Raw genomic sequence first — 27544 nt, 5'->3', positions numbered from 1 at the left:
TACACATCTTAGGAAAGCATTTTCTCTGCTTGCGAAACTGAGCAGGATTTACGCCAAGCTGTATTGCTCTTGCTTTCAGGTATACGTGCCCTTTTGTGGAGAAGTTCTCTATTGATATTGAGACATACTACAAAACTGATCCAGGAGAGCATGTCAACGTTTTCAACCTTTCTCCTGCTGAAAAAAGACAAACTATTCTAGGTGAGTAGCCCTTTTCTTTTACTTCTTCCTTCATTCTGCTTTTTGCTGTGTAAAGGATTTTGCTTGGTATGCCCCATCTCCTTGGCCTGTCCTTTCCACTCCTAACCCTTGTGTGAACCCCATCAGTGGTGTGCCTGCTGGGTAGGGTTACATCGAGTAGAGAGAGGGCACCTGGGTTCTCTTTCAGGCTTGATGTAAAGCACCTGGAAATCCATTTGAATCCCCCTGTCTGTAAAATGAAGCTGATGCTTTTCTCTATTATTTGTGCAGTTCCTGAGAGAACTTGGACAGCTAATGATTTTGGGGATGATAAATAGAAATAACTACTGAAGAGGAAAATATAGCTGTATAATTAAATATCTCCTTTGGGTATATGAAAGAACGTTCCTAGCTGCATTTCCAAAACATGAAGGTGTATTTAATTTATGCTTCCCCTCCTGTTTCCCTTACGCAAGTTAACACTTCAGCTTCACAGCTGTCTTTGGGAGGTTGAGTTAATGAGCCTGATATACTTAAGGATTTAACAAAAGAAAAGGCAGAATGGAACATCGTATCAGAAGGCAGAAAATGGCAAGCATTAGAGCAGTTCCTCTGCCTTGCTGTCCGTCATGGCCCGTGCCCATAGCATCTGCTGGAGGCCCAGCTGCATAGCAGGGAGTGCTGGCAATTACAGCCTCACCGAACCGAAGCAACCCTTGCTCTGAAGCTGCCGGGCCTGGAGAAGTGACTTGAGCTTGGGCTGACTTCTCACAGTCCCAGGGCTGAGCTCACCCAAAAGGAGCTCTGGGGAAGGACACCTAGTGGCTGCTCGGGCTCCTTAAGCTCTGTTGACATGCTGGCCACGGTGGTAACCCCATGCAATTTTACTTGAGTGTTACTTGGCTTAAGCTGCTTCATTTTGAACTTCAGTTTGACTGTCCACATTCCAAAGCCTATCTGATTGGGTTTTCAGTCCTGAACAAATAGGCTTGAGTCATGCTGCCTCTCTGAGAAGTGTCGGGAGAGCTGTTGTTCCTTGGAAGTGAGATCCTGCCCTTCAACCCAAACTTCTGCTGCTTAGGTTTGGGTTGGGGGATGCAGATTTTAAAAATATGTTCACTCACTCCGTTCCCATTGCACTTTCCACTTCTTCATTGTTGAAGTGTTAATGAGGACAATTTGGACTTGCTTTACACTTTCTGCCTTCTGTAGTATATCTGATGTAACAGTAAAGTTTGAGGAGGTAACAGTAACCTCACTTGATGGACGCCAAAAATAAGACGTTCAGTGGTAACATCTATTCCATAACAGTACTAAAAAGAGGTAGGTGTATTTAGGTGTCTCATATTAGGCAGAGCTGTAATAATGTCAGTGATACTACAAAAGCTGAGAGATGGAATGTGCAAAGGAACTCTGGAGCTAGAAATATGGCATGAGCAGATCTGCTTTGGACCTATAGTCACTGGGCAAAAATGTTTACAGCAAAGCCTCTGTTTGCTGGAAGTGTGCACAGAAACTCCTCTGGTAGAGTGGATCACTACCCAGCAGCAGCGTATAAACAATTTAACTATCAGTTGTTTCAGTAAAAACAGATATTGTTGTAATGCTTCTGGTACTTACTAAAACAGAAATAACTCCTGAAAATGTACTTTCTTCTTTTGTTCAGGCAGAGGAAATGTCTAACTGTTTCTATTCTTCCTACAGATCCTATTGATATTGTTAAAGATCCTATCCCTCCACATGAATACAAGGCTGAGGAGGATCCAAAGCTGTATAAATCAGTAAAGACTAAAAGAGGCCCTCTCTCAGAAGATTGGATTCAAGAGTACAAGAACAACCCTGGGAAATACCCAATCATGTGTGCATATAAACTTTGTAAAGTCGAGTTCAGATACTGGGGGATGCAGTCGAAAATTGAGCGGTTTATCCATGATGTTGGTGAGCATTTATAGTCTTGCAAGGTTTACAATCAACTCCTTAATGTTGTTTCCAAATTGAAATACAATGGTGAGGTATGTGCAATGTATGGTATCCCAAGGCATGTCTGTGAAAAGACTCTCAGACCCGATTACTCTTTTGCAGAGCTGTTGGTGAGTTCAAAAAAATGTTATTCTATCACTTGTGGTTGTGCTATGTATAAGTCCTAATCACATGTAGCTACTGAAAGGGTTTCAAGTCCATTTTCTTGTTTAAATCAGGATTTGCTTGTTTAACTTAGATCTTTTTCAAAATCTGCCATTTTTTCTTTATTTTGGACAACATCCTCAAGGGCTGCTCAAAGAAATGAGCTTCAACTCTGTGTCACAAGTGGTTTCAGGAAACCAGTCCCTGCAGCGTCCCTAGCTTGCAGTAGGGCGGGTGGGTCTTTATGCGGCCATACATCTCCGGGTTGTGGTGTTCAGGGCTCCTCGGCTCGCTGTGTTATAACTCTCCATGGGTCACTGACAGCTCTCGGTTGTGAGTAAATGTGCTGCTTTGACTGGTGCATCATTCTTAGGTCAATGCTTTTAAGGAGGTAGCCTATTGTTTGTGTCCCAGAAGTAACTAAGTGGGGACTGTGCAGGTGGTAGCAGTAATTTGTTCTCCACAGAAAATCTATAACACAACTGATACAGTTTCTGAGCCTTGCCGGAGGAGACAAGCCTTATGGCCAGCTGGATAACTTAAAAGAATGTTTTAAAGAAACATTCCCATCTCGAGAGAAGTGCAGAGCTATGGCTGTCCTCTGGCAAAGAAAAGGCCAAAGAAAGACTTTGTAAATGATGCTTCCTGCTTTCTGTACGCAGTGAATTCTCCTGCATGACCTGGGTAGCTGTCCCTTTCTATACGCAAAGCTTCTTTGAAGCGCCTGATGCTGGAATAAATAAATAATTTTACAGCTCTTCTTAGTTACACTGTGCTCCTAAATGGAGCTCCTAGTGTGAAAAACACTGAAGGAGCAGCGGTGAATGGTGCACACCATTCTCCAAATAGTCTGTTCCCTTTGCTAGAGCTCCTTTGGCTTTACTTTAGCCTAGATGGAAGTTTTTACCTGTTACAGGCTGTATTACAAGTGCCTCTCTGCAATGAACTCCCTTGGTGTTTCAGTGACACGGGTTAATTTAGTGTATGCTGCAAAACATGGGGGCAGAATAACAACTCCATTGTATCTGTTAAATGAGAAAGAAGCATGTGACTCTTCCAGTTGTTCGGAGGTGTTTGGCATAGATTAAACTGTGGTCTCTTAGAAATGTTTCTTTTGTATTTCACAAAAGATTGCCTGCCATTTCCCTCTTGATTGAGGCTTTGCAGAGAGCCGAGCCAGCTCATTGTCTGCCTTTCAAAAGCCTTTCCACTCTGTTATAATGATGGCAAATACTGTTTTTCAAAGTGGTTAAGATGCATAAAATCAGAGAAGTCTTTAAGGCGCGACAAAGTTGAGTGGGTGAAAAATGAAAGCAAAAGCTTTGGGTGCCCAGAGACGTGTATCCTCCCCGTGCGGTGGGATAGCCATGGGCAAGCTGTTAGTGACTGGGAAAAGCATCAGGGCTTGTGTAGAAAAGACAGCTAGCTAGGTGTGAGGATGTGTAAGTCAGAAGGATGTGGGCTAAGACATGGCTTAGACGGTGAATCCAGGTTTTGGGGTTTCAGCTGATGACCCACAGCAAGTGGAGACCTTTGTGTGTTGTCTGCTTTGATGGTGGACCAAACTGCTCAGGTGCCAGGGATTTCTTGTCTGCCAGCCCCTCCTTGACATCTCTCTGCTGGTTCCTGGCTCCGTGAGCCTGTTTCTTGGGGAATTAGCCCTTCCTGCATGGGGTCGTCAAGATGGTAAGAAAACTGAGGCAGAAACCAAGAGTAGGATCAAAACTCTCCCCGAGGTGGTGCAAACTAAAATTAGAGAATGACTTGAAAGAAGAAAACTTCGGAGTTAGGTGATGGATGGATTGTAATATGTGGAAAGGCTACTGAGTGCAGAGGGAGTGACTCTGGGGGATGGTGCTGAAATGTTCTCAGTCTTTCTGAGTGCAACAGCCATTTTTTCTGATGACTAATTGGACAGTTACTCAGTGCTTTGACAGCCTGAGACACAGACTAAAATTGTGGGCTATTAGTCTACTTGGCTGTAATATTTGTATGCTTTTTTACTCCTTTCCCATAGAATTTAAGTTTAATTGGACTGGCACTGCATAATGTTCTGCTCCCACTTGCTTCCTAATTGTGCACGTGGGCTCTGGTTCTTTTGTTGCTAAACAAGTGTGTTGACTGTGTATGGGTTATTGATTATACACCATGGCAAAGTGTGTTCCTGGCCCAGTAACTGGAGCTTTGTCTAAGCCAGTGCATCTTAGGCTAAATATGCCCAAATTGTCGCACAGTGATGAAGAGGAAGAGGTTTTAGAAAGCTCTTCTGCAGAAATTTTGCTTCACTTGAGCACTAAAATGCGAAAGCTCATCCAAGTGAGCTCTGCTCATTGGGGCCTGCAGTAGGGTTTCGCCTTTTCGAGAGAAGGCAGGTTGTGGTTAGCACCACGCAGGTGTGACCACACACTTCTCTTTGCGAGTGGCCTGAGCAAGGGAAGATAAGGCAACCAGGAGTTGTATCTGCTTGCTACCCATGATCAGAACAGTCAGACAACCAGAACTGTACTGACAAGGTTATGGGATCTGTTGTGACCATCAACAAAATAATGTTGCCTGAGGAAAATCAGGCATCCTTTATCGGCTGCCAGGAAGTTGTGTGAGTGCATTATAAAATGCTCTGGGATGTTGCTACTGGGTGCATAATCAATGGCTGTCTGAACAGTTGCTTTATGCAGATAGCTGAGAGAGGTTTGGGCAGGGTTTGGTGTGGTGTTTTTTTCTTTTTTTAATACTGATTTTTTTTCTGCAGTTGCTATTTTTACTTCAGATTGAAAAACAAATCCAGCACTGTAGACAAAGGCTTTTTAAAATTCATCTATCCTGGCTTGTCTCATGTTCATTTACACTTCCTTTTGTGAAATTAAGTTCAACACCACAATATGCAAGCAAATCACTTACGAAAGTCAGCACTTCAAGGATTTAGCCAGTCTCTGCGGCAGAGTTGTTGAGGTGGTGAGTTGAAGGGTGAGTGATTTAAGTGTTTGCACCCTGCTAGACTCTTCACAGATCATCTTTCTGCACGCCGCAGTGGGAAATGTTATAATTAAAACAACACAGAAATGACGAGTACCTCTGAACTCAATCTGCATGTGTACATATGTGCATGTGTGGTTTCCTTTTTTTTTTTTTTTTTTTTTTACCAAAGTGTTGTGCTCTATAGAGAAATAACAAAGTATTGTTAACTATTGACATTACTGGAATCAGCTTTTACCTGCATCCTTATACAAATCCTGTTCCCTTTATTCTGGACTGGCTTCAGTGGGTGACTTGCCTGCCCTGGACTGGGGGTTTGTCCTTCAGTTCTTGAAAAGAAGACTGAGATGAACATGGGGCACACTGGGTGGAATGGAAAACCTACTCTAACATCTGCCCTGATTCTCCTGTGCTCTCAGTTCTCCCTTCACAGCAAAAAGACCTCTCTGGGAGACCACCTCCTACCCCCTGTTCTTCCACATAGCTGATTTTGTTTGCTCTGTGAGGACAGGAGGTGTTTATGTGAGAAGGGAACAGGCACCTGGGTGGGACACAGGAGCATTGTTCTGCCCGGAGCCTGCCCTCCACTGGGCTTCTTGGGTTCTGTCCGGCCTGGAATAAGGTGGTGGGTGTGTTGCTGGACCCCTCCTGCCCTCCCCAGCCAGCTCCCAGAGCCCAGCAGCATGCCACAGGCTTGTGAGGCAAACTGCCAAGGGGGCTGCAGCCGGCCGTGAGGCACAGCTTGGAAGCACCACGTGTGGGATTGAGCATGGGACGGTGACTTCTCGGGCTGAGCAGGAGGCTTTTGCACCTCCCAGCCTGCCAGAGAGAAAAATGAAGACAAACTGGCCCACAAATTGCCTTCAACACTGTCCTGATGGGCATCTCTGATCCGTTAAAAAGAAAATTGCTCCCAATTATGCTCTGTTTCGTGGGTCTAATCTATCCCCTCTTCACTTTCCAAATAATAAGCTTGTTTTTCACTGACATTTTAAGGAAAAACTGCTGTAAAACTCAACTTTTTCCATTGCATGGGGAGGGAAGCCAAGTCCTGACAGGTGAAGTCAGTCATTTGTAGCTGGATCTTGAATTCATGTAGCTGCGTGGGGGAACTTCGCGTTTCCTCTGGGTCTCTGCTGCCCACTGGAAGGCTTCAGTGCCACAAGTTTAGGTAGAATTCAGCGATGTACTCAGTGCTGTGTGTGCCTACAAGGACTGCTCAAGTTTTCCATTGCTAGCAGTGGAGATTTTTTTTCTGCGAGCCATGACGTTTATTTTTCAATTGCTTTTGTACCTGGACAGCCTCACTCTCTTCCAGGTTTTCTCCCTGTGCTTGAGAAAGAAAAAAGCAGCATCGCTGACATGTCCCAGGTGAAGGCCGAAGGCTAGGAAAATAATCTCGAGTTTTTTGGTTTATAACTGATCTAGAATGATGGATAATGCCATCTTGTTTTCAAAAGAAAAGGCTTTAAGAAAGGGTGATTGGGATGTCTGATCAGCCTGACGTGAGCAGTGTGGGGAGGTCTGTGGGTTCTGCTGGGCTCGGAGATGGGCAATGGGCAGTAATGGGTTTGGGGTTTTTTTTTGGGTCATCTAAGGGATGACATGAGAGAAGGCAGAGAAGAACTTAAGGAGAACTTTATCGCCCCAAGTGTTTTTTGTGTTCCCTAGGATGTTAGTCCATTAAAACAAATATATGCGGTCGGTGGCATCTGTGCCCTCACACAGAATTTCTGAGGAGTTGGTGGCATCATGGCTGGGTGCAGGAGTGTGAGTAGGGGCTGGGGGCCCACGATCCTGCTGAGCCCTGCAGCCAAGGAAGCCTCTGGATGAGTGCGAGGGGGCCGCTGGCCTCTGTGTCTGATCACAGTCTGTTTTCAAGGTGTTTGAAGCGAGGCAGAATTGCGCGTTGTAGACGGAAAAGCCTAAAGAATGGCTCTAGTGTGAGGGACTGAATTACAGCAAGGGAACGTTTTCTTGGCTTTCAGGGTGGATGTGATGGGAGTTTAATCTCTGGTTTTTAAGCCCTGCTGATTGTCAATCATAACAGGAGGTGAAGAGGCTAAAACATTCTGCCGTAGCTCTGCAAAAAGTAATCTGGTGAAGGAAATAACTCTGAATCTCGACTAAGGTTGAACAGAATTAAGTTGCTGATGCCCCTTGCTCTGCCCCCACAAGGTCGCAGTCTGGTGGCTCAAACTTGCCTCTGTTACGTGGAGCTCCCATCTGAAAGTCAGGCAGAGAAGTACATAAAATATTGATAGATTTAATCTTACCGTGCAAATGAAGTTCAGGTTGAGCTGGTCCATCCTATTAGCTGCTGATCTCTCTGCTTATTTCCTCCTGATAGGGTGACTGGCGATAGCTGGTGGCATTAAGGACTAGCCAAAGTGCAGCACAGAAAATAAAGTGCCCAGGCCTGGAAGGAAATAAATATATAAAAACAAGCTTTTTATGCTTAAAAAAAAGTAATCCCTGAAAACAAAGGGGATATTTAGGATGAAGATCACAGAAACTATGGCAGCAGTGAGATCTAAGACTTTCTTTACCACAGTGAAGTGAACGTTGCTGGCTGGGACCAGCTCAGAAACCCTGCGTGCAGTGGGACCCTTCAGCTTTGGCCCTGCTCCGGGAAATGGAGCGTGGCTTGTGGGAGCCATCTTCACTCCTGGTGGCGCTTAGAGAACTCAATCTGCCACTCTAGAAACCGCAATGATTTTAATGTAGCCTATTGATTGCTTTCTGGTGCGTAATAGCAGCGGTGGTGTTGCGGCCTGTGGTCTTCAGCCAGGGCCTTCATTAGAGCGAGTGCCTGGGCTCCCGGCCTGCCGGCTTTGTTGTCCAGGCTCAGCAGTGGAGAGCTGTAGATCCATAAACCCACTGCTGCTCTTGGCACGTCCATCAACCCTTCTCTGCCTCAGTTTCCCAGTAATGAAAGGGGGACCAATATTTATCGATTTTTCAGAAGGGCACCTGAGGATTAGTTTTGTCAGTATTTATAGAAGCTTTTAAAAAGCAGTGTTACTGCTGTGTGTTCCCATCAGTAATAAATAGCTGTTGGGAGCTTGGACCTGGCGTGAGCTTTTAAGCAGCAATATTGTCAAAAATCCACAGTGAATACTCGGTTTTAAAAGTCTTGGTGATACGATGATGTTAGCCAATATGCTTAAGTCTTGGTGGAAAGTTTCTCTTGCCTTGTTGTGAGCTCTTTGTGTTGCTTTTGAGATGGTTCTTCCTTTCAGATATGTGACACATTGAAATAATACTTTAAATTAGCTTTACACACTTCATTTTCCTCATGCTGCTGAAGAAAGACAGTCTCTGCAAAATAAAGCGTCTTCATTCCCTCCCTTCCTTTGCTTCCCATCCCGTTATCTCATATCTGTGATGCTGTTTCACTGATGTATAGAAACCATTTGCAGAAACCAGGTTTCCAAGAAAAGGAGAGATTTTGGTTGTCTTAGCACCAAGCAGTGTGGGAAGTGCTTGTGTCATGTCACATACTGTGGTGGGCTGTGTAGTATTCATGAAGGAACCACTTGAATCTCTCAACTTTTTTTTTTTTTTACTTTTTTTTTTAAAGCAGTAATTGCTGGTTTGGGCTTTTTTTTTTTTCTTTTTCTGGGAACATGCCTCATTTTGAGGGCTGGATCTAAATGTTGCAACTTCCTAGAGCTTCATGAGAATGACATGTGGTCTGTGCCTGGCTCTTTCCTTGCGGAGCAGGCAGTCACAGAGCAAAGTCGTGGATCTGGAATTAGGAAATCCCTTCCCAAGAGTTCAAAGCAGTAGCAGAATACCAGCTGCTTTTTCGGTGGATGGTTGGTTAGCAAGAACTGCAGAGCTACACTACAGAAATGACCAATTTGCCATCCTCACGGTCGATAAATGCAATGAATCCTTTTCTGCGGCTTGCATCATTGTGTTGTCGACACTGCTGTAATATCAATGCCACGGTGTCTTTAGGTTTAGGGGAAGGGAACGCATCTCCTCCTGCAGTTTTGTAGCTTTGGTGACTGGGCCATTCTGGTTTTGCAGGCTTGCGGAAGGTCATGGTCCGTGCACATCGGCAGGCATGGTGCTGGCAGGACGAGTGGTACGGGCTCACCATTGAGGATATCCGGCAGCTGGAGAAAGAGGCACAGCTGATGCTGGCTCAGAAGATGGCCCAGTTCTGCAGCGAAAATGATACGGAGCAGCATGGAGTGAAGGACACTCCTGGTGAGAAGGATGTTGAAGCCGACACAGTTTCACCTGTGGACACCGAAGATGCTGCTGGTAACAGCGAAACAGCCTCTGGGAGATCGCTCACCAAGCAGTGGTCCACCTCTTCCAAGTCCTCACGGTCTTCAAAGAGAGGAGGTAAGATGCTGCTGATGATTTACTCCTCTGAACTGTGTGGAGGTTGGGCTTTAGAAGTGTGACCATGGCAGCACCTTTGGGACAACACATGTTTCTCCTGGGAGTCCTTTCAGCTCTCATAGGAGGCTTTTTCTGCTGGTGTTGTAGGCTCAGTCTTCTCAGGTGGCCTCTTGTGGGCTTGGAAATGTTTGTAGTTATCCTGTAAGTGTGACTCTCAAAGTGATACATGGCAGACTTCTTACAAACCTCAAAAGCAGAGGAATTATGAAAAACAGTAGAGGAGCAGGAAGGGGCTGGGTGGCAGTGCTGGGTGGCAGAAGATGACAAAGCAGTGCAGAGGAGGTTAGTCCCTGTTACCCACGAGCCACTGGTGGCTTTTACAAGTCCTGATCCTTCAGGAATGTTCCCTTCTGGATGCCTGCCTGTGTGCTGTGACCTGCCTGGCCCTGTGGAACCAGCCCAGCAGCGGGTGGCTGTTAACTGCTCCCGTCTTCCAGGAGGCAGTTACCAACAGGCACCCCGGGCACCTGGGCTGTGGTTACACCTCACCACATGCCGTTCGTTTCGAAAGCGGGCGTTTGGCTCCGTGGGTGCCGCAGCACAGCTTACACAGCACGGTACCGCATCAGCTGCTGGAGAAATTAAGGCAGGTCACCGTACTCTGAAACCAGGTGGGTGGGGGCTGCTGCCTTTCGTGGGTGGTAATGCGTGGTGGCTGTTTGGGGACCAAAACTCCCAGCCTGGGACTAGGTGAGACCATGGATCAAGTTTACGTTCCCCTTTAAATACCGTTCAGCAAGTTTTCAGGCTCTTGCTGTTAAAGCCCCTGTAAGGGCTCAGCTTTGAGTCCCGAACATCATCATTCACCTCTCCACCAGCAGTCACCTTTTTTTTTTCCTTTTATTTTTCCCCCACGTTAAACTCCTCCTTTCTCTGAACCGTTCTGTACAAAGGGGTGAATCCTCAGCAAGTGACAGAAAAAAGGCTTGAATATTCAACAGTTCCCTCTCCTTTTAGTCAGGCACAGCTGATATCTGGGTAATAGCTCTCGCAGCAAGAGGGAAAAAAGGCTTGAATTTTCTGAAAACCCCAAGGGGCAGCATTTCTTCCAGTGACAGTGGAAGGGGCATCTGAGTGAGTGAAGCTTATCTGTCCATCTCTCATATGTACTAAATATTGGGAGCTGATTCTTAATTTTTATTTACCACTCCATCACTGATTTCATCACAGGGTGAATGAGATATGAGCAGTAGTTTTGCCTCGTGATGACTCACCAGAGTGAGCCCTGGGGAAGAACCTACCAGACGCTTCATAAATCGTTGGATAAAGATAAAAATGCTGGCTACTTCTCTTGCACCAGGATTTTATAGCGACGTGCCCATCTCTCATTATGCTCTTTGTTATGAAACCCCTCTTCCAGTGCTGACACATTCATTGGCAGCTGTAGCTTTCAGACCTTTTAGGGTTTTACTTAAAGGTTTTCGCTGGTAGCAAAGCGTGAATTTGCTTTAAACTGCAGATTGCCTCGGCTTTTACAGGAAAAAGTAATGAAAGAAATGAATTGTGATGTGCTGAGAAGTACGTCACACGGATATTTTAATCCTTCTTCATGCTGGCAGCGTATTAACATATGGAAGCAAGGAGGGCTGTCTCGACGAACCGCTACCTCCGGCTGAAAAAAGCACCGCCGCTCCCCAGAAGATCTCAGTCTTTTCTATACCATACGAGCGAGACCTGTGGTGATAGCAGGACCCTTGTCGCCGTCCTATATGTTATTATATGCTCTATTTTTAGCAACTATTATGCGAGTGCCTTGACGTCACGCCGGCGTGAATTAGCGCCGCTCTGCCGAGCTCCCCCTGCTCCCAGAGGGGTGGGCGGTGGGGTAGCTGGGGGCTGCCCAGCCGGCGCTGAGCTGCAATTAGATGACTGCACAGGGTCTCCGTCGTCTTTGCGTGTGACAATCAGGGAGCAAAATTAGAATCAGAAGCGTTTTGCTCGCATATTCAGTGCTGTTACAACAGCCTGAAAGAGCTCGTGCAGCTCTCGCAGGAACTGGAGCATTTCAGTGTCTTTGCACACGCTAAATGGGAATTTGTCAGTCTCCTCCGGTTTTTGCTCCGTTAGGTTGGGTGGCTGCTGCAAGGGCTTTGTGTGTGCTCTGTCTGTGACATGCAAGAGCGATCTGAAAGAGGGGAGGAACTGTGTCTCCTGTTCTTTGAGCAGTTTCCTTCATCGGACTGCGTTTCTGGGACACGTTCAGTCAAGCAGAGTTCAGGCTGCGTCATTACTAAAATATATCTGAATAAAATAGTGCTGTAATGCGTTTATATATGGTGCAGGGAGCTCCGGAGGGGAAAGTAAAAGGGAGCAGGTGGGTGTGAGGAAAGGAGAGTGAGCAGGAACCAGAAGGATTGTTGGGTTTTCTCTTCGCTACACCAGGACAGCTGTTCTGTCAGCTCCCCTATGAAGTAGTTGGAGAGCATGTTGTTTAAATCATTCAAGTTTAAAGTTTAAATAGATCTCTAATCCAATTTGTGTGGAAGCAATTTCCTTCCAGAAAACAGATTATTTCTATCCAGGCTGCTCTGCTGAGCTACCCACCCAAAAGTTAGCAAAGCAGAGGCTTGGCTTGTGTGCTGATTAAAGGCACGAAGAAAGCTTCCAATCAGTCTGCTTCCTTCCTAATTGCAAACTTTAAAACCCAGCTGATTTTGCACGTCCTACTAACAATTATAAATAGCTGCCATTCAAAATAGCATAAGAGTGATACAAACAGCTTGCTTTAATGTAACATCTTGCTGGCAGGTTATAACAACAGTAAACAAACAGGATCTGTAAAACGGTACACTGACATCACACCAGCATCATCGGGGTTTTGTGTTTTTAATATTGCAGCAGTGAATTTTCATAGAGAACACACGACTCTTCCTCCAGCAAAGATCATGTTGGGAACTCTCTGTCTTGTCGATGTAGCATATCGCATAAGGCTTTTTTATTTCTTCCAGCAAGTCCCTCACGCCATAGTATCTCTGAGTGGAGGATGCAGAGCATTGCCAGGGATTCGGATGACAGCTCAGATGATGAATACTTTGATGCACATGGTACGTGGAGCCTAAATTACCGTCATTTGTTACCTGAAATGGTGGGGGAAGAGGACGGAAAGCATGAGAGGCTGGGGGGTGAGTGGGGAAGGAAGCAAGACTTTTTGGCTTTGTTTAAAGTCTGTTCCTTTCTAACCAAGCTGTGTGCAGCGTCAGTGCAGCTTCTTCGAGCTTCCCCAGCATCGCTCAGCAGACTCTTATATTTAACAGCAACGTTTCAGATTGTGTGATATGTCTGAAGTGATCTTGAGCAGTCTTAAGCTTTTGGAGCTGTATTTGATTTGGTGCAAATGTGTGGGTAAAATTCAGCAATGCTAACTGGACGGTGGGTGTGTCTTAATGATTCTGATTCAGTAAGGCGAGATTTTTTTTTATTATTTTTTAATCAGTAAAAGGTATGATTAATTGGCCTGTCCGGGCTTGAAGAGACCAAAATTTGCCTTATTAACTCCTTATTCTCCTGTTCCTAGAAATACAGTAATGAATGCAGCGGGGTAATTCATGTGCCAAAATTCAGCAGTGTTCATTGCAAAATTCCCAGAATAATTTTGACTGTTCATATTAGGAGAAAGCTGTGGTGTTTTTTTTTTTTTCCTTTTTTTTCTGTGCATGTTTGTGAAGAAGCTTTGTGCCACTGCGTTCATTTTCTACATTGTACTTAATGTGTGTTTAAGCCTGAGAGGCTCCATCTCTGCTGACAACAGATGGACCCTTCTCTCGGCTCGTAATGCTAATCTAAGTTCTGTGCGCAACGCGTGCTGCTGGAGTTGGTGACCTTTCTGTGAAATGGAGTTGTTAGAAGATCACACCCCAGTTTTGTAAAGCAGAAATTCAGTAACGTTCAGCTGAAGTTCAGTCTCAAAAAATGGATAGTGTCGTGCTCCAGAAGACTTGTCTCATCAAGTATTTAGGCACACATCCTAAATTCTGGGGTAAAATGCGGCATGCTTTTGGGACTTGCACAATAGCAGCTCAAGTGGCCAGTGTGCTTGTAAGTCAAGGTGATGAATGTGGCTTTTGCCCAGAAAGAGAAGGGCCAACTTCATTTAAGTGTCTCTATTAACTTATGTAGCATCTACAAAAACTTTGTAGGGATTTATTGTAGCAATATACATACAAGAAGAGAGGAGAGAGTCATTGAAATGGCATCGCTGCTATCCACCCTCTTTTTTTGGCTTTTTAACTACTCAGTAATAAAACTGAGATGGAGACAGCTCTGCCTGGGATGCAGGCCCCCAGGGAATCCCTGGAGTGCTCCTGAGGGGCCTGGGAAGGAGAACTGACAAAAATGCGTGCCGCGGTTGGCATCTGCCCCTCTGTTGCAATACTTTGAGGAGTTTACGAGGAAAAGCAGCAGCTCCTCTTCTGCTCGTACACAGTGCACCTCCCTTTACGTACAGGTTGTGCTCTGCAGTCCCCGCACAGTTGGGTTTGAAAAGTCTGCCTGATTTAATGGGATTCTGGCTTATGAGTGTGCTGTTCAACACAGCCCTCTCTTCGGGAGGGACCTCTCAATGCGGGTGTCAGCTCCTGGCTCTGGGTCTGCGAGCAGGGGCTGAGCACCGGTGCGGCTCACCCTGCCCAGGAGGCTTTCAGGGTCGGTGCCACGGGAACTGGCACGGATCAGGATGCGAGCCGACACCCAGCAGAGTTCCTCAGCAGTGCTTCCCAAACACACACGTGTTTCCTTGCCGTGCAGTGGGCGTACCCCGAGCCTGGGAAGCCGCCTTGTCTTGGGCTTCCCACTCATCCCCGTGCACTGGCATGCTATGGTAAAGGTGGTGACAAATACAGTAATATCTAATTTCTATCCTGTAATAAATGCTAATAACAGGAGTAGTATCCCTTTCAGTGATCACTTAAGCAGTAATAAGGGCTGTAATTAAACCTCTCGAGGAAATAAGTTCAACGTTTAGCTTAAGTTGCTGAAGGAGCTTGGAGTGCTATCTTCCCCCTAATTCTCTGCCAGCACGCGTGTCGCACGCACATGCTTTCCCCTTGCTCTGAACAGGTAGCTCTGCACTGCCTCGTGCAGGGAACGGGGGATTTACTCAGATTTTTTCCATAGCTGAAAAAGGAAATGGCATGCTGATACCAGGTTTCCAGGTTGCTGTCTTTTTATGGTCAATGTGTAAATAGAAACTCCTAAAAATGATTGGTCTTTGCTTGGCTCGCGCTTAGATCTGAGCTGCTAGCTCAGATATGCTGAAAAGAGTAATATATCTCATAATCTTTTTGTTCCTGATTCTGGGATTCTTCCACGTAATTATCTTCTTAGTAACTGTACAGCAACAAGGGGGAATCCGAGGCTGGCTCTCCAAAGATTACAGCTTTTAGATTGTCAAGACATCTGTAAATGCTGCTGTTATTATTATGTTTATAGCTCTTTATTAAATTTACAAGCCCAAAATTTTCAGGAAAGAAATAATAAGCACAGAACAATAAATAAATTAGAAACCAATTAACCTCTGCAACAGTAAAAGATGCATCCTTAATTTAAAAAAAAAAAAAAAAAAGGAACCAGCAGCTCATACCAAAAGCATCATTGTAAGACTTGAACTGCTGCTGTTTGCTTTGCTGTGGGTTCAAACGGCAGCTCCAGGGCTCTGGGCTCTGGTTCTTTCACCAGAAAGCCCAATTTGGGCTTTTGCTGCTGGCAGTTAGGGCTGTGCAGTGCCTCCACGTGTTGCGTGGGTGTAGAGCACGAGCCTGCTGTCCTTGTCCCCCAGCCTGTCATTGATCCTCTGGGGGCTCATACAGAGCAAGGCTGTTACCCTTTCTGGATATTGCTGGGGGGTGTTTTATAGGGGCTGCCCTTCATATGCCTGTTCCTTTTTGTTACGCTTCTAGGAACATCATATTTTTGGGACCCTCGTTCTTTATCAACTGTAGTAAAATTAGCCAGGGAAGAGGATCTCGAGGTAGGAGGGAAATGGCAGACACTCAGGCAGTGTGGTCTTGTCTCCTAAGGAAATTGGGCTAAAGATAGCCTAGGGAGTTTGTTTCCTTTATTACTCATGCCTTTTTAGGTATTCCATCCTATTAACAATAGTGATCCTTATCGCTGCTTCCCCCAAAGACCTCACTTAGCTTTCAAACAACTCAGGGAGGATCCTAGTAGTGAATGTTGCTTTGTCCTCTCCTGTACCGGAACCTACTGGCTGCTTTGGCATCCTCGAGCGGTGTTACAAGGTGGTGCCAAGCAGAAGGCATGGCAAGGATAACATCAAACTTGGTGCCTCAAATGGTAGTGTTAAAAATCCATGGGATTTTTTCCACATCTTAGGATTTTTGTTTGTTTACCAACGTGCAACTAAAAGGTCTTGTTTTCATTTCAGAATAGGCTTTTGAATATATTGTATAACAAAAGCTATATTTAACAAAAGCTGGTAAAGTCTCATGTTTTATTATGACTTAAACCATTCAAATGTTTATGAGATTACATAGAGCTGTGGGGTCTTTTGTTTAAAATTCTGTTCTGTTCTCTTGCCTGTATACATATTGTATGTGTGTGACTCTCAAAACATCTGTTTTTAAAGAGGATTTGTCTGACAATGAGGAAATGTTCCCGAAAGAAATAACCAAATGGAGTTCCAATGATCTGATGGATAAAATCGAAACCCCTGAATGCGATGATGTCCAGGGTAATTTTTATTTTTTTTTTAGTCAAAGCTGCATGTGATATTTCACAGTATTTCCAGGTAATTGTTACAGCCCCAGTCTGAAAAAGGTAAAACTTGTTATCTTCGTCTCATAAAAGGAAAAGCTGAGACAGAGCACAAAAATGTGCCCAGTGCTGCTGAAAAAGAATTGCCCAGTGGGAGCTGGGATAAGGAAGCTCTCGATTCTCTTTATTTTCCATGTTGGTTGGGTGCCTTTGTGCCACAGCCAGGATTCTCTCGTATAATGATGAAATATTCCAGCTCCTTCTTGAATTACTCAAATTTCTCCTGGCCTTTCTTTCCTCTTGCTCCATCCTTTGTTCTTATCCGTACCTGCCTTGGTTTTATTTTCTGCTCGTTTTGAAAAGAAGCTGACTCCTCAACCAGATCGATTCATGTAGCAGCACAGTAAAAGCTGACACCTAGGCTTTCTGGTACAAAGTCGGTCTGTGTAGGCACAGACACACGAACACATCAGATCTCTGTTCCCCCGAACAGTTCAAACCGGTCCTTTTATTTTTCCCACAAATTGATCATTTCTGACAATTGTGCAGGGATTTCCCGTTGTTGCCATGCTTAATGCAGTAAGGATTCTGGGTTGCTGTAATGAGAGAATAGCGTGCTTGTGTTCTGTTGCTTACTGAGGTTATGAGAAATTGCTGGAAAATAAGTGACCTGCCATTGCCCAGGCTTCGCTGGTACAAGGAGGCGGGTGGGAAAGAGAGGGCAATTAGATGAAATAATTAAAGCACTATGAGGCAAAGAGGCTGAGAGGCATTGGCACAATCTGCCTGTATTGGAAGACTGGCTTTGCCAAAGTGTCTTGCAGTGCTGATGTTTTAAACCTCTGTGCTTCCAGGTGACTTGTATCACGAGACGTCAGCAGAGTACCACGTTGGCTCCAGCGTAGAGAGGCTCAGCATCATTGAAGTAAGTGCTTTGGTTTCTTATAATGAGATCCCTTGTTGCTGGAAGGTCTCCCTGTGGGGTAAATGGGGTAAACTGTTTCCTTTGCTGCGAGCGATGTCTTGTCTTTGTGTGTTATTTGGAGCCACGCTGGCATGCTCTGTACTCCATGGCTAGGCTTAAGGGATTATTTCACCTGTCTTTTGAACATCATATCGAAAATTCTCTGTCATTTGCAGGCAGTGTCAGGTATCCAGCTGGAAAAAACACAGATCCTGTGGGGATAACTGCTGCCTGAGGCACTGCTGGTAGAGCTGCCCTGATAATGCCAAATGAGCTGGTGGAGATGTGGGAGCAGGAGAGCCGTGTTCCTGCAGCACCATGGTGCAGGCTGCCGTAGTCCCACTGACACAGCTGTGCTGTAGCCCACTCCTCTGAGCTGCTCAGGGACTTGTTTGGAAACCAGTTATAGCACAGCTTGTATCAGAGCTTTGGATAAAATAATAAATAACTACCCCTGGCTTTCCAGATTTTGAATATACAGGCTTTTGCAATTCAGAGTCCTAGTGAGACCGCGTGTCATGGAGTGGCTGTACTCATCCTACCCTGCAAGCATCTGTGCTGCACAGATGTAGCTGCTTGCAGAGTGCCTGCTGAGCCCAAGCTATGTCAGAGTCAGTCAAAGACCATGAGTGTGGTATGGACTTTGGTACTATTCTACATGCCAAGCTGTACGTTCATGGTGCTTTGGTTTTGCTTTAGAGACTGAGGGCTATAGGGAGAGTGGGTGGCTGGGTATGGGAATGGCTCCAGCCCACTCAACATAAGCCGTCCACAAGTTACAACCCTAAGATTTCACCTAGAGGCTGAAAAGGTGCAGAGAAGTTGCTGTCTTGCTACACAGACTTGGATTCCTCCCATTTCTGGCTTCATTTTAGAAAAAGAGCTTGAAAGTGAAATGAAAATGGCTGTTATTTGTAGTTGTTCACAAATAGTCCACTAAAACAGTTCAAAATTCCTAGCCACCATTGTGGGGACTTCCAGTTTACCAAAAGGTAGTCCAAGAATCAGGTGTCTTAAGTGACTCCAGATCTCACAAGAAAGTTCGAAACAGCCACCTCCACCCCAAACTAATCAGCAGTTGCTTGCATTTTCCCCACTTCCTTTAAGGGCAGAGGTTAATGAACTGGAAGGGAAAGGTGCCTCCAAATGACTGCTGATAAGCCTCCAGATGACCCGAGCTTGGTGACTCATGTTGTTCTCCAAATGAGCACTTAAACATTTGGCTGAAATCAAAAGCGGCGCTGAGATGTGGAGAGAACTCCTCCCATGCCTCCAGCTAGGCAAAAGTTCACCTTGCAAGCACTGTAAACTGGAATCAGAGGTTTAAAGAGCAGACATTAATACAATGTAATGGTACTAAATAATTAAAGGCCATTCTTGCGCAGGAAGTCTGGAAAATCTTTATTACAGACTTGGATGTGAATTTTAATGCTTCTGGTGGGCCGTGTATTAACACATGCTTTAACATTATCTGGTAAAAATGCAAGCTAGCTGCTAGGCTGCTAATGTGTGCCTGGGCATGCTTCCCTCCCACCAGCATGTTCGTCAGGGGCTCAATTACTGCTCAAAAGACAACAGGCGACTAAAGATGCTAAAATGAAAAGAATTTGCCAAACAGAAAATCCTGCTGCCTCTTACCCCTTCCTTATCCCCTCCCAATGGCTACAGGGAGTTGCCTTCCTCTGGGGAGGGAGCCAGGATGTTCTCAAATGTTCTCTGCTAGCCCATGGGATGAGGCACAGGAGGAGAGATCAGCACCTCCTGCTTCCACATGTCTCAGACGTGTAGGGGTAGTGGGATTTGAGTCTGCATGGGAGCCATTAACACTGAAAGCCTTGACAGTGGACAGATACTAAAAATAGTTTGTGCTTCATTGTGTTATAATGTGCAACCAGCACAAGTGGATGTTCTTGTACCTGCTCTTGGGACATCAGAATCGGGTGTACAGCTGTTCTGGTGGTGATAATCCTGTCCACTTCAGGTACAAACCACAGGCTGTCTGTTAAGGCAAGGAATTTATTCGATGCAGGAAGCAAAGTACCTGGACAGCCGTGATAAAAGCCCTTACTGTGTTCATGCAGCAGCCTCCCAGATAGATGTTGGCCAGCCCTTGGTTACAGGAAACTTAAGTTTTTTGTCTTCAGTTCCTCTTTTCTAACAGTACAAGCAAATATGAAGCCTTAAATGTATTTATAATTTCTCTCTTAGGCAAGCAGATGCAGTGATTGATCTCTTCTTACATCTTCTTTCCCCAGTAACCTCCCACTTGCACACCTGTCTGACCTCATTTGTTAATTTTGCCGAATACAGGTTTTACTGTCAGCTGCTGCTGAGCACAGCACCCCAACATAAAGCAACACCCATCCTTTAGTTCTTTATTTTCCACCCTAACTCACACAAGCAAAGTCTTTACCTCTGCCATGTTTTGCCCGGTTGCAATTTATTTAACTTGGTTTTGACTTTCAGCATTCCACCTGCTTAGGACAGGCGATTACACTGAGGCAGTGTGGGCATTTGTGCGTGCACCTGTGTGGGAAATGAGACCTGAAAGGAGGAGTCAGGTTCTCTGCTGTTGCACCTAGGTCTATCTGAGGACCGACCGTTTCCATAAATTAAGCACATTCCCTCTTCAAGACAGTTCAGTTTCTTACCCAAAACATGGAGAGATTATTCTAAATTTTCATGCTTCCTGCCTTAAGAAACCTTATTTTCAGCATACGCTTATTCAGGATCAGTTTGTGCTCTTTTGTGCTTGTGCCTGCACTGTCCTCTGAATTAAGTCTCTCTCTTCCTTCCCTAGCTTTCTTTTCTCATCTCCACTGTGTTTGAGAGCAGGCATTTCATCCTCCTGTGGCACTGATGTGGCTAATGCACGTATTATAGGTACCATGTAATAGCTTGGGAGAGAAAATGTGATAAAATTTGCATAAAATGCACATGGGACAAATACAATTTCTTTGAACAAGCCTTCCTACTGTGTTCTGTTTCATCCCCAACTAGGACGAGTCGGTGCAGCCGTTAATGCAGCCAAGTAAAATCCATGTCCTCCTTTTGGTGCTCCACGGGGGGAACATCCTGGACTCGGGAAGTGGTGATCAGAGCTCTAAGCAAGGGGATGTCAACACCATCACGACCGTGTTTGACACAGTGATGAGGGTACATTACCCAGCTGCTCTTGGACACATTGCCATCAGGCTAGTCCCTTGCCCAGCCATCTGCTCCGAAGCCTTTTCGCTGGTGTCCAGGTAAGTGGATGGGTTAAATTTTGTGCTTGCCTTTTTTTTTTTTTAATCCATGAAATGCTCTGTATGTGGTAGTGATAGCTCTGACCACGCTTTGAGAATGCACTTATTTAATATACTAGAGAGGCATTCAATCTCGATTTCATACTTAGCTGCAGTGAATACAGTAATCATGCAGCAAGAGTTCTGTGATTGATTTATTCTAATTAATCCAATAAATACTAAGGCTTTAATTCCTTGTCTGAGGGTTGTTCTATCACTGTAAGTATGTTGTCCTTGAAGATTTACGTTTGATGGGAGGGAAAGATTTATTAAGCTCTCAACCATTCACATTGGAGTAAATGGCCTTTTCTATCTTGGCGCTTTTTTTTGCCCCTTTTTTTTTTTTTTTTAGCAATCCTCATTACTAACTGTACTGTCTGAAAATGGTTTTCCCCACTCTGCATCTTAGGCTGAGTATTTCCAATCTCTCTTGCCCTCTCCAGCCTCAGCCCGTATAGCTATGATGAAGGCTGCCTATCCAACAGCCAGGACCACATTCCCCTTGCTGCGCTCCCTCTGCTAGCGACATCATCCCCGCAGTACCAAGAAGCGGTAGCCACAGTCATCGTCAGAGCCAACCAGGCCTACAGCGAGTTCATCAGATCCCAGGAGGGCACGTCATTCAATGGCCAGGTGAGCCAGCAGCTGTTTATAGCCACAATGAAAGGAAGAGCAAGTGAAGCAATTTCCTTCTGAAGCTCTATTTTCGCTACTCTCTCAGGAGGGATGGAAACATGACAGTGTTGAGCTGCAGTAAGAAAGCATGCTTCCATTTCTTTCTGAAAGAGAGAGAGATTATTGCTTTTGCTCTGTCTTGAACCTTTGGGATTCCAAACAAAGTCAGAGCTTGTGTTCAGAAATGAAGCTACAAAGCTGTGAAGTTAATCAATTTTCAGCATGACACACCTTTCCAAATCAGGAATGCTACCTTTGTTACTAAATGTGATCTCTACTCCCATTGCAAACCAAGGCTGTTTGAGTGTTCCTGTCTTTAAAGGACCTTCAGCAGCTCTCACTGGGGTTGCCGGTTGCAAAAGTGGATTTCTTTTTTGAGACAGCACAGGTGCTGCGCCCTGTAAATACCATGACTGAGCATCACACCTCTATGAGCAAAGGCACTCTCTGGCCCAGGGGGATATAAGCTATTGAACAGGCTGTACCCACTGCTCTGCTGCAGTGTGATTTATCCACCCCAAGTTTATTCCCAGCCCTGCGGCCCCAGACAGCCCTCTCCTGCTCAGGGGTCTCAGTGCTGTATTGTGCCTATCTGCCGAACACGCTTGGAGGCAGGACAGCATTGTCTCCTCACAGCGCAAACAGGGAACAGAAGCACAGGGAAGCTTGCCTGAAGTAGCACAGAGAGCTGGTGAGGAGGGAATCGAGCTTGTCTTTTTGAGGCTGGAGTTAGGGCCGTAGTCAGCACTCTGTGTTGCTTTCACCCTGTTCCAGTGGGCTGGTGGGGACAGCCAGAACATATTAGCTGTGTTAGCTAGTAGGAGTCTGCAGGGTCTGAATGGATGTTCATTGACAAAATAGCTTTACTGATAAAAGCACTGGTTATCCTGTTACAGCAGCTTTCCCAGGTATAATCCAGCACTCCTTTTAACTGTCATCTCTGAAGTCAAAGGGCTCTTCCCCGCCCCACTTCTGTTGCCTTTTTCAGGTCTGTTTGGTAGGAGATTGTGTTGGAGGAATTCTGGGATTTGATGCCTTATGCTACAGCAATCAGACAGTGTCCGAGAGCCAGAACAGCAGTCGGCGAGGGAGTGTTGTGAGTGTCCAGGTAATGCTGGTTCTCAGCGTCTGTTGGGAATGGGTCTGCTGGCCACAACGCCTCCACGGCCCCAGATTTTAGTAAGGATCTTTGCATGGAAGACCAAAGACTGTCTTCCTACTTGGTGGCCAGGCCATCAGGTATGTCCTAGAGCATGTCTCAGGACTTTGTGGCTTTGCTCTGAATGGGATTTTGGTGTAGATGGGGAGAGGAGGATGGAAGGAGGAAGATAAATGTGGGTGTATTCCTGATTCAGCTGCCAGAGTGGTAAATCCATGTATTTCAAATCCCAGGATACCGACCTTCTGTCTCCTGGAATAACAGTGAACAACACCTATTGCTCCAGTGGCTCTAATCTGGAAGCCAGCAGACACCTCAGCAGGAGCAACATCGATATTCCCCGTAGCAATGGAGAAGATCCAAAGAAGCAGCTGCCACGAAAAAGGAGTGATTCATCCACCTATGAACTGGACACAATCAAGCAGCATCAAGCCTTTCTTTCAAGGTAAGATTTAGAAGAAACAGAACCAGCAATATTCTGGAGCTGAGATCAATGCACCTAGGAAACTTGGATGTTGCTTCGTCATCCTGTGACAAGGAAGGTGGAGGAAAGTGTAATTTTAGATTGGAGGAGTATAGATTTCATTGAGTGTGTTGTATATACAAAAAAAAAAATTAACAGCACCATTAGTGGCAGGGAGAGAATCCAGCTGCTCTACTGCCTTTGTATTACAATGGGAGGAAGCAGCCCTTCATCCTGTCTCTTGACAACCCAGGCAGTCAGGTAACTTCTTTTTTGCTGTGCTGCAGTTGCAGCATGGAATGGTTTGGGTTGGAAGGGACCTTAAAAATTATCTAGTTCCAACCCCCCTGCCGTGGGCAGGGAGGTCATAAAGCAAATACATAAATAGCGTGAGTGAAAACAGCGAAGCAGGATTGGGGATCGAGTGTTGCTTTCATTTCTAAGCATCTTTGAAAGCTGACCTGTTGTTGGGAAAGCTGAGCATGTGTTGAGTGTCATTTAATTTTGGCCTAGTTCAAGTGTGAGATTGAATTGCGGTGCCCTTTCCTGTCATAGGAGTAGGTTTCTGCTGCCGGGATAGTTAGATGCTCTAGGCAAGAAGTTCTCAGCCCTCGGTGGTTGGCTTACTCAGGGAGCAGCCTTCACCTACACACGAGGATTGTTGTCTCTCTGCTGTCTTACATGACTATTTGATGACTTACATGACTATTTGGCGAAGCGACCCGAGCCCCTGCATGAAGCGAGGACGGGGAATTGGGTTTTGTCCCCTGCCAGGGCTGCACCCTTGCACCAAGGTCATGTTTCAGATATGTTACTCACTGTCAAAGCCCTCAGTATCACATTGCAAAGCTTCTTCAAATGGACTTTCAGAAACATATCTGTTAACATAATTGATAAAATTTTCATAGCGGTCTTTCCATTGCTGCTGATCATTCAGGGATTACTTCTGTAAGCCCAGAGGCTTTTTCTGACTGTTTTTTTCTGACTCATTTGCCTCGCCTGTGGAACTGGATAGCCCATCCCTTTCTCTCCTACAGGACCAGACAGGCTGCATCATCCTCTTAATCCCTCTTCCCCCCACGTCCCAGGTACTGAGGAGCAATGTCTCCCCCCAGCAAACGCTGTTATCTGCATTGTAACTGTGTCCAAGGCTGTTTCTTTTGTCCTGTACTGAGCTGAAATCCTGTCTTGAATTTCTGCTTCTTCGTTAATTGCAGTTGTTGCTCCAGCCTAGGGGCTCCTGTTGTCCTGCCACGTCAGGGGCCCTTTGGCAGAAGATTCATAGGAGAGAGAAAACACCAAAGGGAATGTCACTGGGGCACAGAGTTGCTATATTCAGAAAGATAAGCTGCATTTACAAAAAAACAGAATAAGCTTCTCAGCTATTTCTAGCAGGTTAATAAAAGGCAATCAGTCTCTTGTTCATACCTTATTGAACCAGCCTCCTGTATTACAGGAGAAAATATGAGTCATGCAAAAATGTGTTTTCTCTTCCTTGTTCTTGACCTCCAGATCACAGACCGAGCGCAGGGAAGTGGGCTGGCGTCTTGCTGTATTTTTGCATCTGGTTTAGCAGAAGCAGTGGGCCTGCGATGGCTGAGGGATTGCACGGTGCCATCTGTCTCTTCAGATAGCTTTGTCCTGCTCCTTCTTGCTCCATCTCCTAAGGAGCGTGGCTGCTCCCTTCAGGAAGCACTCGAGGGGAGCCTGGAAAGGGCCGTCAGCGTTCAGTGCGCTGATGGGTTTCTGCACCTTTACTTCTTTGGGGCTTTCGTATCTTTTTTAATCATCCTTTAGATCTTGGGTCAAAAATAAGCCTCTCCCACATCTCAAGAGCAAGACTAATTCATGAAAAAGAGCAGCCTGATGCCACAAATTGTCTTTGCATCCTCTCCCCCTCCGGTCCCTGGCGCAGGGGTGGTTCAGGGGCAGGGGGTTCTCCTCTTCCACCGCAGCATCTTGGCAGGGTGTCACACCTGGCCCTGTCCTCAGACCTCATGCTCACAGCCATCATCGCTGAGCAGCGCAGTCATGGGCTGAGTGCCCCAGCGCTCCCGCTGTCACTAAATAATGATTTTCCCATATGAAAACTAAGCTCTGATGTGACACAGCTTCGTGCAGGAGATTGGCGGAGCAGAGCCAAGTTTTCCTAATGGGCACCGCATACTGGCAGCCTGGCATATGGGGGCCTTTCTGTCTGTGCCTATTGCAGATTTCAGCTGGTGCCAAAGACACTCATTTTTATTCATGTATCAGACCTACCCGCTTCTCTGGGATAATGCCCAGCAAGCCAGAGCAGCATCTGGAGATTACAATCACACATTTATTTTTAAATTCAGTCCTTCTGCACAACTACATTATTTCTGGCTGTGCTGTACTTGTATTATTGTAAATGAGTTGATTTGCCTCTGAAATCCATAAGCTCTTGTTTAATTAATGCACACAGTACATCTGCTGCTTTTTAAAGGGAGAACAGGGCGCTGTAGGTTGCTTGGAGCATGATGGATTCAGAGTTCCCCTTGGCTCTCGTTTCTTTTGATTGCAAAAAAGACTATCAAGTTCCCGGTAAAACGAGAGGAGCTGTCCAAATTGCTTAGCGGCACGGCTGTTCTCATTCTCTTCCGTTCCCCACGAAGAGATGCCACGGGAAGAGAAGCAAATACACAAAAAGCCTCGTACCTGCCCTGCCGTAACACGTCCGCCGTCAGGATCCTTTCTGTGGTGCGTTCATTCGGATCACGCTGCCGCTGCCCTCTCTTTGGCAAAACCCAACTTATTGTAAATAACTTTGTATTCCTTACACACGGCAAACTTAATGCGTTGCAGTCTTGACAGCTAAAATAATTGTAGCTTCACTGAAGGTGGCTTGTTTTTAAATCTGTTTCAGCGTTGCACATCTTGGCAGTGTGATCTCGGGGAGGCTCGTTCACATCACAGAACTGGGAACATACTCATTTTAGCTGTCACTGCTCTAACCTCCTGTTCCTCTCATTTTTGACATCACTGTTTTGACTTTCTGTGATCTGTACGTCTGGCATAAGTCAGCTTATTATTTCCCTGCGGATGGTAACCAGGAGAATAGTACCGCAGGCGTGCGAGCGGGCTCCTTTAGGCAGTACCTGGCAGCGGGGCACGAGGAGAAAGAAGGTTTTGAGCACCGCTGGGAGCAGCAGCCAGCAGAGCAGAGGTGCTGTCTCTGGGGCAATGTGCTGTTTGCCAAGAAAACTCAGTCCACGTGAAACCCGCTTCTCTTCCCATCTGCATATTTGCAGCTTTTCTTTTACTGAAGAACAGCTATCCCAGAGGGGAAGCATGCGCAGGGGTGAGCGAGTGCAACGGTTCCAGGGCTCCAGATGGTGGGGAGTGAGCATCCCCATTTCCCTGAGCACGGCAGTGCCCAGCTGCATTCAGAAGCAGCAGCAGTGAGCCAGTGCTGTGGCACGCAGGGCCAGGCAAGTGCTGCGGAGCACCTGGGACTTCGTCGCGGGGCTGGGTAGAGACTTCCATTTGCATCATCCCTGACTTTAGGCCAGTAAACCTTTTATCCAGCCCAACTGCTGTGGTATCCATTTATCCTACATATTTTATAGACTCTGTTCTGATGCCTGTTAAAGTGTTTGAAAACACCCTGTTAAGATGTTGCTGGTAGCCTGTCTGCAGCTCTCCACTTGCAGTTGTAGCAGTGAGAGCGCAGCAAGGCTGCAGTCTGAATCTGCAGAACCTGGAGAGGAAAAGAAATTGCAGCTTACTGCTTTTCGGTCGTGAGAGAATGATCTCAGAAAACCTTCTGTGAACCAGGTTATTAGTGTTACACATCTGCCACTTCAGCTTTATCCCAGATCTAGCCTGCAAAGAAACACGGCTTCCTAGCACGGGGGTGGATTCCCAGGCTTGTTATCTGAGGGTTCCTGTTTCCTCTGCCTCAGCGTCCAAAGGATATGTGACGTCAAATCCCTGTTTTAAACCTCTGTATCGGCCAGCCTGCACTGCACACAGGTTGAGTTTTTCAAGGAGATTTGACAACTGGAAGGAACAGAAAAACCTTAGACACATTCTGTATCTTTTAGGTGCAGTTATCTGGAGTTGTTGGGCTGGGGTTAAGAGGTAGTTTGCGTGGTAACAACTTGGCACATGTGGTCTCGTGGGCAAAAGAGAGGTGGGAGGGTCCTGGGTGCATGATAAAAACAATTTACCCCATGGTCACTGAGTTAATTACCCCACATTTCCATTCCCAGTGTGTGCCATGCACATGCTTGGAAATCGAGGTTCAAACTTGGTGCACAAGGATCTTAGAAACTCTCCTGCAGATTTTGATCTTTCTTTTTCTTTTTCCCCTCCCATTTTCTTTTTCTCTTTCCTTTTTAATACTGTAACATTTGTCCAACTACTTGCACGAGGAAGAAGTGGGTAAGCACAACTTTCCGTAACATTTGAGAGTAAGGTGGTGGCAGGAACTCAAATGTTGACAACTAGAAAGCATAGCAGTGATGTGCGTAATAGAGTGAATCGCTATAAATCTGCTTTTTCCCTTGGTGCTCTAGTAATTTTGCTTTGCTGGTTATTTTAGCTTACCAATGACTGTTCTGCTA

General features: G+C 45.8%; 1 protein-coding gene across 14 annotated transcripts in view; it reads left to right on the top strand.

Moving 5' to 3' along the window:
- The window catches only part of PITPNM2 (phosphatidylinositol transfer protein membrane associated 2), a 132486-nt gene that overhangs the window by 83765 nt on the left and 21177 nt on the right, over positions 1 to 27544 (top strand). For all 14 annotated transcript variants that reach the window (XM_083804375.1, XM_083804362.1, XM_083804370.1 and 11 more), the window contains 10 exons: positions 80 to 201; positions 1885 to 2118; positions 9316 to 9639; positions 12648 to 12743; positions 16283 to 16387; positions 17265 to 17335; positions 20375 to 20619; positions 21102 to 21291; positions 22322 to 22441; positions 22726 to 22937. In XM_083804375.1, coding sequence (XP_083660501.1) covers positions 80 to 201; positions 1885 to 2118; positions 9316 to 9639; positions 12648 to 12743; positions 16283 to 16387; positions 17265 to 17335; positions 20375 to 20619; positions 21102 to 21291; positions 22322 to 22441; positions 22726 to 22937 — 1719 coding nt within the window. The remainder of the gene's footprint in view (positions 1 to 79; positions 202 to 1884; positions 2119 to 9315; positions 9640 to 12647; positions 12744 to 16282; positions 16388 to 17264; positions 17336 to 20374; positions 20620 to 21101; positions 21292 to 22321; positions 22442 to 22725; positions 22938 to 27544) is intronic.

This window comes from Anser anser (assembly GCF_964211835.1).
Source record: "Anser anser genome assembly, chromosome: 18".
Classification (NCBI taxonomy): Eukaryota; Metazoa; Chordata; class Aves; order Anseriformes; family Anatidae; genus Anser; species Anser anser.
The sequence above is the reverse complement of the archived record's forward strand: the minus strand, read 5'-3'. Positions and strand labels throughout refer to the sequence as shown.